Source organism: Glycine soja, chromosome 13 (assembly GCF_004193775.1).
Source record: "Glycine soja cultivar W05 chromosome 13, ASM419377v2, whole genome shotgun sequence".
NCBI lineage: Eukaryota > Viridiplantae > Streptophyta > Magnoliopsida > Fabales > Fabaceae > Glycine > Glycine soja.
In genome coordinates, this window is record NC_041014.1 from 15999159 (window position 1) to 16011509 (window position 12351).

General features: G+C 35.6%; 1 protein-coding gene across 3 annotated transcripts; it reads right to left on the minus strand.

Annotated features, from left to right (window-relative positions):
• Window positions 1-1661: 1661 nt before the first annotated feature.
• On the minus strand, window positions 1662-7615 carry LOC114380955 (RNA-binding KH domain-containing protein RCF3-like). 3 transcript variants are annotated; one of them, XM_028340098.1, is made up of 8 exons: window positions 7531-7615; window positions 6454-7094; window positions 5766-6197; window positions 5335-5592; window positions 4972-5238; window positions 4789-4853; window positions 3572-3638; window positions 1662-2969 (listed from the first exon to the last, which is right to left on the minus strand). In XM_028340098.1, exons 2-7 carry the CDS (start codon window positions 7027-7029, stop codon window positions 3590-3592), a joined length of 1647 nt encoding a protein of 548 aa, XP_028195899.1. In that variant the 5' UTR covers window positions 7030-7094; window positions 7531-7615; the 3' UTR covers window positions 1662-2969; window positions 3572-3589. The 3 variants fall into 3 exon arrangements, with proteins under 3 accessions (XP_028195899.1, XP_028195897.1, XP_028195898.1); XM_028340096.1 differs by having other exon boundaries at window positions 1749-3402; XM_028340097.1 differs by lacking the exon at window positions 7531-7615 and adding an exon at window positions 7263-7461 and having other exon boundaries at window positions 1749-3402.
• Between the last annotated feature and the right edge of the window lie 4736 nt (window positions 7616-12351).

The following is a 12351-nucleotide window of genomic DNA, read 5'->3' on the forward strand; positions in this document are numbered from 1 at the left end:
ATGTGTGAAAGCGTGGTCTCATTTCAAAACTCAGGTTATGTGTTCGCATATGATTGGATACCAAGTTCTTCAGAAATTTCTGTTAGTTAGATACGCTTAATAACTTCTTAGTTTAACTAAAGTACTGAAGAATGACAACTTTAACATGAATTATGATAATTGAACAATAGAAGTTTCAATTTTAATCCACCTATATTCTCATGAATCCATATAAACTACCACAAATTCATGTCCTCCCATTTATGAAGTTACTTTTCAATGGAATACTCTTAGAGTGTGTTTGGATGAAGAAAGTTTAAATTCTGAGAAATTTTAAATTTTAAGAATTTCAAATACTTCAATTGAAATTCTTTTATTTTTAAAATTTTGTGTTTGGATAAAAAAAAATTAAAATTATGAGGATGAAAAAAATGAATGAAAAAAAGAGAAGATATGGTTGGTGTGCTAATTATACGTGTTCCTCTATACTCATACTCGATCGATATTTTAGGAACTCGGACGGTGTTTTTTGAAAAAGATTGTAAGAAGAAAATTTCAATTTCTCACCTTTTGGAAGGAAATTGAAATTTCAGATTTTTAGTTGTTTAAAATTCTGTTTTAAAATTCCAAAATTTTAAATTTTTCATAAAAAACATCCAAACAATGAATTCTAAATTACAAAAATTTAAATTCTCTGATATCCAAACGCATTATTAGGTCTCTACAATCGAAATTGCCCAATCTTTGAACTGTATAATAATCATATCTGTTTACTATAACTATTTACAGAATTATGTATGTTAAGCGTATATAACTAATAGAAATTCCAATGAAAGGGAAATTATGTGTACCTTAACCATTAACGAATATTATCAGTTAGTATTTAGTAACCGGGTAATTTGAGTCTATCTCTTTCTACTTGGTAGTAAAAACAGTTGACTTTAATGCCATAATATAGCTAGAATAGTTGCCTCTCTAGGTTAACGAGGATAATCGAGACTGTATTTGCATTCAATTTACATCAACTAAAAAATGTTGAAGCAATTTTTCCTTGATTAGAAACTCGGTCCATAGTTTAGGATGCTAGGAAACATTAATCACAGATGACAGACAACCTCATTATTGCTCTTACTACTCATACTTTTATTATTTTTGATAAGGACCATTCGGGGATTCAATGATGGTTTAAATGACTAGTTATCAAGGCCAGTCCACATTTGGCAGAATCATGAGTTATTTCATTTTCATGATCTGACTATTCTCAAATGAAGAGAAATAAAAAAAAAAATAAATAAAAACACCGTTAATTTGAATTTAAATGCCTCAAACGTAACTTTGAATCAACTCGTGACACCAACTTAAAAGATCCAAACCCGCAATCTGTATACTAGTTGAGTGGATACCAGTTGTTTGATTAGAACGAATAGGAATGAGTTCTGTTTTACGTTTGATGAATTTTAAAAATAGAATAGAACATCAAATTAGTAAGTACTACATCTTAATTCCACTACATTCTGCTCCATACGAATACCAAATACTACCCTAATCACGAATACACTTCACCAAATAAAAAGTTAATTCCAAATGGGGCCCCACAAGCCCTTTAGATGAACAGTCACAACCTTTGTGTCATATTCAAAATATAGCAAAATATCTAGTCAAACTAAATCCCTCATGCAGACTGCAAAATTTACTTGGTACGCTTTTGCTCATCAATGTAACATACCAAGTTTCCAGTAAGAAATAATAAATCAATATTAAGAACAAAATCATAAAAGCAAATTTAGTCATGATGTTTTTGCACCAATCATAAGGGAATCATCACCAGTTCCCAACAAAAAAATATTATACCTAATACGGCTTACCAAATGAGTTGGCATAGAACAAATCAAGGTGCATTTCAGTTATAATTACAAATCAGTGTAAACAATATAACCGTTACCACATTAGCCACAGAATTCCAATTCATCCAAAATATCTCTCCAGGCATCATCAAAGTACTGAAAGCACAATGTTATCTAATCCAACTACCTGGAAATGTGAAAGACACCAAACCTCCAAAAGAAATTCAGATCAATGCATCCCTGGGCCATGGTTTTCAGACAAGTACTTGAGAATAGTATTATAAGAGTAACACTAGGCACAACTTTGCACTGGCCATTGGATCACTGACAGCATATCAAAAGACTCTGACTGTGCAGGTGACCTAATGGCCTGACAAGAAATATCTTCGTTTTTTATGCCAACTTTTGTCAGTAGCAGTAGCCCAATAAAATTTGAACCAAGCAATCAGAGTTCAAAATAAATAAAAATAAAAATGATTCAATTTCAATGCAGTTAAATGCTAATTAAACTCAAACAAAAACCATGCACTGCATTGACAATTGAAATATCCAAGCATGTTTCATATTGGCAACAGAGGAAAGAAACGTGCAACAAGAGAAGGCCCGTTTGAATACTATTTTTGAAAAGTTCTTTATTTTCAAAAATTAGACACAATCTGTTTGGTGTCTATTTTTTTATATCTAATTTTGAAGACTTCTTTCTCATAATCTGTTTTTAGAGCAGAAAATTAAAATACATTTTAGCTGTTTTTGTTTTCTTTAACTTGTTTTAATAAATTTTCTATTTTCACTTCAGACTACCACAGCCACTGCCACCATCACCACCACTGCTGCTGGAGTGCCTTCAAGCTTTCACAACTTATCCTCAAAACAAAATTCATCAAACAGATCCAGATATTTCTGAATCACCAAAGACCATACATGTCATGCAATTATCTTTCCTAAAACAACTTATTTCTTGACTATGAGCTTCAGTAGTTCAGTTAACATTAAGAACATACTAAGAACAGCTTTCATACCTTTAAACTAGAAAGGTGTAGTCGGACAAGGTACTTAACAATATCCATAAGTATGAAATATCAGAATCAAATAATGTGACACGCCTTTACCTGCTCACGATGATATATTATAGGCAAATAGTGGCACCTGCAATACACAACACCAAAACTCCACCAACTTTGATGTATATAAGGTCAACTTAGAAGGAAAAACATGAAATTCAAATACCCAGAAAAGATCATACTACATGTGACAGTGAACTATGAGAAAATAAAACCAAAAACCAATAGTATATAACTGCTGGATGATCAAAGCTACAAGGTGTTTTCAGTTTTAAAGACAAATGAACCACAATAATAAAAAACAGAAGCAAAGGCAAGCCAGCTTTATAGGTTCTTGGGAGCACAAGTTATCAAGCTTGGGAATTAAGGTAAAATGGACATGGCCAATTTCAATAGTCTCCACATAAGTTTGGTCCTCTAAGTAGAAGCATCAGGGTGGGCCATAAGTTTGTCAAACCCTGGTTCATCAGGTCTTCAGGTTTAGGCAGTAGGCAGGCTGCGGGCTTCATAGATCTCAGCTGTTTGGGTGGTAAGGGAAAGGGAACAAAGGGAAAACAAGAGCATCAGAATTCTAAACGGGCATCGGTCAGGTTAAGATATCAATCTCTTACATACTAATGACACTGTTCTAAATTATAGGAAGTTGCCAGCTAAAAGATAAATGCATTTATGAAGATTGCATTCTACCTGCATAGACCATTATGTCTAGTAAGCATGGTTTCTCCTCCTAGAAACACCACTCTGACTCGACAACCTGGAAACAGGTAGTAAATATCAGAATTGATGAATTCAGGAATACTCATGACAAATTGCCAGTAAGAGTGGCCTCTTCAGAAACAGGAATGGATAAAGAAACTAGGAATGCATGGTAACTTGCTTTTGGAAAATGGCATTTTAGAAAAAACTTCAAAGGACATTTTCCTAGAGTATATTTAAGTAATAATATTATTTTAAAATACTGATACATCCTCTCATAATATTAGCCCTTTATAGATTGCAAATTGTAGAGCTATCAATTTGGCCCTAAGCCCATTGGGCTAACCCATCTGGCCCACTATAGTAGTCCCCCTTCCCCTAATCAGGGGGTTTTTACACAGCCCACTTAGTAAGGAAGTTGGGACAGGACTTAAAGGGGGTCAGCCCACAGCCCATGCAAAAATGAAAGGTTGGTATGCCAATAGTAACACCACTTTGGCTCTCATTGCTTAACACTCTAACTCCGTTTTCAGACGACAAAAATATGTATTTCCTGCTCGTATAATACCAGCCATCAGATTAATTTCTTATCAAAAGAAAAAAAAAATGCCTTACAATTCGTGGTCCATGCATCTTTGAAGTTTGATCCATAGATTTTGAAGTTTACTTACCTTATTTGAATTACGTTCAATTCGAAATTACTAATTAAGATGAATAACTCCAACTAATTAATTTAAGTATTTGATAGTTTTAATTCAACATTTTTTATAATTTATCTAAGATCTTTAGTATTTTATATGAAAGACAAATTTATTTTAAATATAATATGGTGAGATTAACTTTTTTAATTAATATAATTTTTGTATACAATGCTAAGTACCACACAATAGAATACAACTGGTGGAAGCAATCACCAGAAAATAAAACGAGGAAAAAAAATTAATTTCTAATTTTCAAATCTACATTATTGTACTTATAAGAGGCTTCCATAACACAAGTTTCTAACAGGATTGACAGTAGAATCCACCCCTTCAGTCCTTAAAATAGATCACAGCAGAAATCAAAGATTCAACCACAGATCAGCTATCTTATGTTAGGTTCATCTTCAAAGCTGATAAGTTATATTCATCTAAGATGAAAATAACAGGGAAAAATAAAAGAAAGAAAAAACTCAAGCAAGAAGTTAGACATCAGGGAAGATTGATTACCCAGCAGTACTAGACCGTCCCAAAGAATAACTTCCATAAGCCCCATAAGCACTGTTGCTTCCAAGCTACAGATGTATGAAACAATATATCAAGCATAGAACAGGAAGTAACAGTTTGACAACATGAAAAACTCACGCACATGTAAATATTATCCTAAACTCATGTTCGACTAGATAGAAGTACCTGAGAACCACCATAGCTTCCATAGACGTCACCAGCTGCTAAATCACTTGAGCCTCCATACCCACTTGAATATGAATGTCCACGTCCATGTCTTTTACCATCTCTACCATCATAGTTTAGGCCATCTGATCCATCTGCTGAAACAGGGAGATATGGCAGAACTGGAAGGAATGCAGAGAGAGCACCCTCCCTATCAAAAAGATTTGCTCTCAACCGTGTAAGTACATGCACTAGAGCATCCTTGGCGACATCAAGGTCTCCTGAAATCTAATGAGGGGGTTGGGGAGCAAATGTTGTAGGACAGAATGTTAGGACTTTTATCAAAGACAACATCACTAGAACAAAGTATGAAAGTACCCTTACCTGCACCATTTCATCATCTTCATTTGCAATCTTAGGAAGATTTTCCTTTGAAATGATGCGAATGTTAGCTTTTGTAAGCCTCCTCATGTCAGTTATGATAGACCCCCCTTTACCAATAAGGCAACCAATACGTGTGGTTGGTACCAGCAGACGGGTAGTGAAAGAGATGATTCCTGAATCTCTTTCAACCTTCTCACTGCATCGAGGTTGCAAACGCACAGCTGCTTCTATTGTTGGAGAGAAAGTCTCTTCAAAGAACTGAATTAGCACAATTTATAAATATCACAAAATGCACAGCACAAAAATACATTTAAAGGACAGCTGGAAAAATAGTCTTACAAGCATAATTTAGAAAAATATTACAAATATAGCACAAATCATACCATAAAATTCAATTAAGAAAACAAAGAATAGGTTATAAAAAATTTCACCTCTTTGGTCGAAATGGCTATTAAGCATTCATCCCCTTCTATTGTTGAACTATCAACTTTGATTGTTGCCCCAGAATCTTGCCTAATTTGATTTATTATCATACCACCTTTTCCTATCACACCTCCAATGTTTCCTGTTGGACAAACCAATCGAACTGAAAATTCCTTTGAAGATGCCTCGTCCCTTGGAGCTGAGTACATGGACCGCGGTGGCCAGTCACCAGTGTCACCTTTATATCCCCCATAAGAACCAACAAGAGGAGCTATCCCCACAATTGGAGCTCCAGCACCTGGACCAATGAGCGAACCACCGGCAGGATATACACCAGAAACAGCAGAAGTAAGAAGATGCTGAGATCGTGAAGGATTGTCATGAAGTCGAGATGCAATTTGATAAAGAGCCTTTTTCACAACTGCAGCATCCCCAGTAATCTAGAGTTTCAAAACCATTAGAAAACATATTATTTTTAAGCAAATAATAATAACAATTTCCAACCCAATTCAACAGTACCAAAAGAAAATTCATGTACAAAATTCAAGCACAACTACTGCATTTACACTATTTGGAAAAAACAAATCAAGCCGTAAAGCAATTTATTCACCCTGATAAACAATTACATTCATAAGCCGGAAAAAAAAATTGAAAAGGCTCATTGAATGTTATGCTAAAAATTCTCATCCAATTTACCTGCACAAGTTCATCAGAGCTCAAAGCGCACATAGGTAAATGATCATCCTTCAGTATCCGAATCTGGGCCCCCGTTTCACCACGTATGTTCTGAACTATTGACCCGCCTTTTCCAATAACACAACCTATCTGATCAGATGGCACTAGAAGCTTAGCAGTCACTTGTTGGCCTCCATCGTCATCCTGATCACCGTGAAAGTCCTCAGCAACCACTCTGTCATGCACCTTAAACAGAGCATCCTGAGCCGGAGACACATAATTGCCTCCACCCTCAACAGCATTAGTCTCATCACTGGGACCATAAATAGTAACAACGCGCTCTTCGCACCCCGGCACAGTCTCACCAATCCTAATCTTAGCCTTAGTCTCCACCCTCAGTTGCTTAACAATCTCACCTCCCCTACCAATAACACTGCCAATCTTTCGACCCGGGCACACATAACGATACACGGTATCCTCCGAATCAATCACAAACTGCTCTCTATCATCACCATGATTCCTCCTTTTATTTGGCCCATTATCATGGTCAGATTGAGAGTGGGGACGCTTACCATAACCACTCCTTTGGCCACCCATCACAGCAAATTATCGATACCAACTTCTATAATCAAACTAACAGCCTTCACAAGAAGCTAGATATTCTGAAAAGATCACAAACCCAGAATTTTAAATAACAATCTAAACAGTGATAATATTCAAGAGATTAAAAAAATGTCATAAACTTAATTCCATGTTCAAAGAATCTATTTTGGGGGTTGAATATTGAAAGAGACTAACAACTTTTGCAGGATATGCTGACATATACTCACATATGAAACAGAAAATTCAGATCCATCGCATGAATATGAACTACATATGGAAATTAGGCAAAAACGTCGACGTTTAGGGTTCGAACTTTCAGCAGGAAGTGCAGGAACCACCCATTATTATTTTCAGTAAATTCGCAAATCAAAGGGTAATCGAATTGGGAATTCAAAAAAAAAAGTTTAATGGAATGAGATTAAATTTGTTAAAAAGAATTAGAAAAGAAAAAGAAAGAAGATGATGAGATCTGGGTAGATGCGATGCGATGCTTACATGGTGGGTTTGGAATTTGGAAGGAACGCTGCAGGAAAGTCGTCGTTTGTTTGTTTGTTTGAATCTGTCCAGAATAGCAGTTACCTTAGGGTTGGGTTTTATGTCATATTATTTATTTATATATTCCTTTTTAAGGTCAAATATCTCGACTCAAGATTATTTTAGGTAAAATTATAAATTTGGTTTCTTTAGTTATTTTTAATTTTGATTTTGGTTTTTATTTAAAATTATTCATATATTTAGTTCTCCTTTTAAATCTAATCACGCAATGCACGATTCTTAACCCATTAACATTTTTATCGCAACCCTTAAATGGTAATATCGAAAATCCTTCTGTATATTCTCCCTGAAAATCCCAAATTGGAAGCGTGAACCCTAAGTCAATCTCGTGTGCGTGAGGTGTCGTTGTTGATTGTTGACGTTGGTGTTCGTGTGCGTGAGATGTCGCTATTGATTGTCGTAAGGAGATGGAAGTGTCTTTTGTTTTCAAGTTAGGTTATTTTATTGAAGTTTTCTTTATATTATAATGGCGGATGGTTGTGATCCCTTTGTGAGGTTTGTTTGTTGATGTGGTCCACATCGTGTTTTCAGTGTGGATTTTTATTCAGGTTTTGTGATCCATGGGGTGTTTGGTGCTTTTTTTTTGTTGTGGTGCTCTATTATGTCTTCGTTGGTGGGGTGGTCCCGATTTTGTCTTCCACGGGGTGTGTGCTACTTTTTTTGATCAAAAACTCTTCATTGGTTATCGTTTCACCTGAAAACATGAATGGTGCTTTTTTTTGTTGGGGGGGGGGGGGGTCAGGATTTTGGCTTTTGTTTTTGTTTTCTTGTGAAAACCTTTGGTGGGTGTCGTTTTTATTCATTTTTTGGGCTTCATTGTCATTCATGTTTTTTATTATTAATTTTTTGCAGGCCATTTGCTTATGTTATTATTATTAATTTTTTGTAGGCCAACGGAAGAACAAACAGTGAGGTTAAAGATTCACCATGGTAGGATGTTCATTTATCAGTCATTTATTGTGTATATCAATGGTCAGATCGTTGAAGAATAATGGGGTTGGGATGTGGATACTATGTCCTACATTGACTTCACGAAGTTAATTAACTGTCCCAGGTACAAATCATTCAAGTGCTTATGGTATAGGTAACCCTAAAAAGCACTCAACAGAGGGTTGAAGCCACTTAATTGTGACTGATATTTTGCAATTGGATGAAGATATTCAGTTTATGTTTAAGTAACTGTTTAAAGAGGCTATGTAATGCACTCTTGTGTAATTATGTTTTGTTGTTTAGTTCAAGTTACTGCTTTGTTTAGTTCAGGTTTCTTTCTCTATTTTGTTCTTAAAATTCAAGTTAAATCTATGTTTTCTAGTTATGTTCAAACCACTGCAGAAACAATAAAATGACATTAACATATTAAAGTTGGATCCAATTTCAATACCACTACACAAACCACTAACGAGACACAATTTATCCAATTTCAGTGAAAACAAATTTCAAAGTTGAATACCAAATCAATACCAAAGTTGAAAACCAATAAAATCTTCTTTCATTAACATAATTCAGCAATTACACTGGCCAAAGTATAAAAAACCAACTTATCACCATTACTTTCAAACTAAACCTTTACGTAAACAAAACACTAACAACCAAATTCTTCCTAAACCATTACATAATCAAAACACTAACAACCAAATTACCACCAATAAATCACATTCCCCTGCAACATAATAAAAACCCCAACAAGTAAATACATACCCAAGAAAAAACCAATCCAATTCCTAAAAATTTGGCATTCATCTTCATGTCACTGATCTTGGTTTGCAAATCCTTTTCCCTCAAGTTCAATTCATTAACCTTCTTCATCAATGCTACAATGATCCTCTTCTAACGACTATTTGCAATTGGATCGTGTCACTCAAAATAATTACACCATTTCCTACCTGTAACCTACATGCCCAAAATAAACAAAAGTAATCAACAAATAAACCATAACATAACCCACGCATAGAGATATCGATAAAAATGTCTTCCTAGATTATCCCCAGAACACGATGTCACCAGTGGAGCCTCTTGTTATACGACCGTATGATCATCACGTTCTCGTTCTCAACAAATATCCCGCATAGAGATATCGATAACATAGATAGAATTAATGGTATTTCATAACTAATCAATTGAGGATATGCTTGTAGATCACCCAAAATGAAATATTTATTATTTGACCTATATCGTTGTAACGACCCGCCTCGTCGCTACGATATCACCACTCTAAACTGCGAGAAATTTCAATTTTTTTTAAATGAAAACTTCGTTAATTTGCTTATGAAAAATGAAAGTAATTTTTTTTTTGATATACATTCACCAAACAACGCACCATTACTTAAGTGAATACATACATATATATAGGTATAATAACCTAGTACACATCATTCACATAATGGAAAATAAATTTGTTCATACATATAATTAAATTTGTGATTTACATCTTCAAATCAACAAAAAGAATTACGGAACCAACTATGGAGGAGTTAATTAACAAAACACAACTCTCTCCCAAAATAATCCAACGTCATCACGTCGGCTCGACGGTTCCACAAAAGAATCTCACTTCTCGTCCACTACTGCTGTCATTCTGCTCCCACGAACAAAGTTTCATGATCATCACAGGTACCAACCACACGGTACAAAATTTGCGAGGGATGAGTTTATTATAAAATAAATTAATACAAAAATCAAATAACCACAATTAGTAAGAAAACATTAACAAGTATCATCAGCTTGCACCAACATTCATTAGTCCAATACACACTCAATAAATAGTCATCATTCATCCATAATTCCAATCATTCGTGCTCAATATGATGCATGCACCAGACCTCAACTCTTATATGTAATGTGGTACCATTCCCAAGCAAATAGCATAAGCGTGTCCACACGACACACTCACTTAGGAAAACTAGGCAGTAAGTGTCGAGGTCACCCTGTCGTGCACAGACAACTCCCCCCCCCCCCCCACGGTGATCAGCCAGAGTCTCAAGGGAGTTCCAAACCGAGTGACATGCCCATTAGTACAAGTATTCCTCCTCACGAGAAACTACAAATACTTATTAACAAAGTTTATACTATTTTCATGTCATATGAAGTATGAAACATAGGCACCATCAAATGCACTGACCGTGGATAATTAAAGATTTTAAGTCATCCCCCTCCAGAGATGCTTAAAACTTTTTAACCACTTTATTTCCCCACCAGGGACATCCAACAAGGTCACTGCACCCTCCATGAACATACACAATATACAACGTATGAAACATGGGCACCATCAGTGCACTAACCGTGGATAATTAAAGATTCTAAGTCATCCCCCTCCGGAGATGCTTAAAACACTTTAACCACTCTTTTTCTCCCACCAGGGATATCCAACAAGGTCACTGCACCCTCCATGTACATACACATCACACAACGCATGAAACATAAGCATCATCAATGCACTGACCATGGATAATTAAAGATTTTAATTCATCCCCCTCCAGAGATACTTAATACTCTTTAACCACTCTATTTCCCCCACTAGGGACATCCAACAAGGTCAATGCACCCCTCATGTACATACACAACATACATCATCACAATGTATTTTCAACATCATCAACATTTCATCTCAATATGCTCAACATCAACATCATCTCATCTTAATCACATTATTAACAACAACAACAACATCTCATATTAACATAATCATCAATAACAACATCAACTCATATTAACATAATCATTAATAACAACATCATTTCATATCAATATCATCATAAACATCAACCTCACCTCATATCAATTAATGTCATCAATAGAAACATCAACAGTAAGTCACATTCCGCATATACATACATTTGTAGTTCATGCCTGAGATTCACACTTCTCAGGTCTTCAGACCACACAAGTCTAATAGTAATGTTATTAATCAATAATAGATATATCGCATCCCATTACTCAAAAACATTATTTTCTTTGAAAACCAGCATGCAACAGGGGCAGGCATACATCCCCATAGTTAGGTTCCTTAACCCCAACTATGGCATTAAAAGCTGTAAACTATAATAGACTCCCCTCACCTATTGTGAGCTCTCCTTCAATTCCTGTTTGTGTTGCTCAAAGGTCTCTCTCGTTCACGCTCGTCAATCCAAACGCAAGGTTCTACATGCCAAATTAAAGGGAATTTAGTATAGGTTTCAAAAACAAGGTTAATAACCATATTCGGAGTCAAATACCCTTGTCAAAACATAAAAGGCTGAAGGGTGTTTCGGATTCTACTAAAAGGAGACATCATTTTAAAATTCTGATCACGCCAATGTGATCGGGATTCAGTGAAGGTCACGAAAATAACATCAATGTTATAAAAAGATAACTTTTATAATATCTCATTCTCTAGGGTTTTTCAAAGGAAGTGTAAAAACACCCTATTACGATACCCAACACACAAGAGACACTAAGAGGAACTCAAACTAACAAGGAGAAGGGCTTAGAAGTCAAGATTACCTCAAAGAAGCTATCAAATGGAGGATTGGGGGAATTTTCTCCATCGAATCCTTCAGGAGGATTCTGAGGATTCCGCTCTGATTAAAGTGTTCCTCTTGGTGTGGGGGTTTGGCGGCAAGCAACGACGGCTCACGGCAGCCACCGGTGGTGGAGAAGGAGGTATTAGGGTTTGGGTGGCATTTTGGAGAAGATGAGAGTGAAAAATCTTGTTTTTCACGCTGAGGAACGTATTTATAATCTGCAGATCTCGCTTAGCGAGCTCGTTTCACTAAGCTGGAGTCC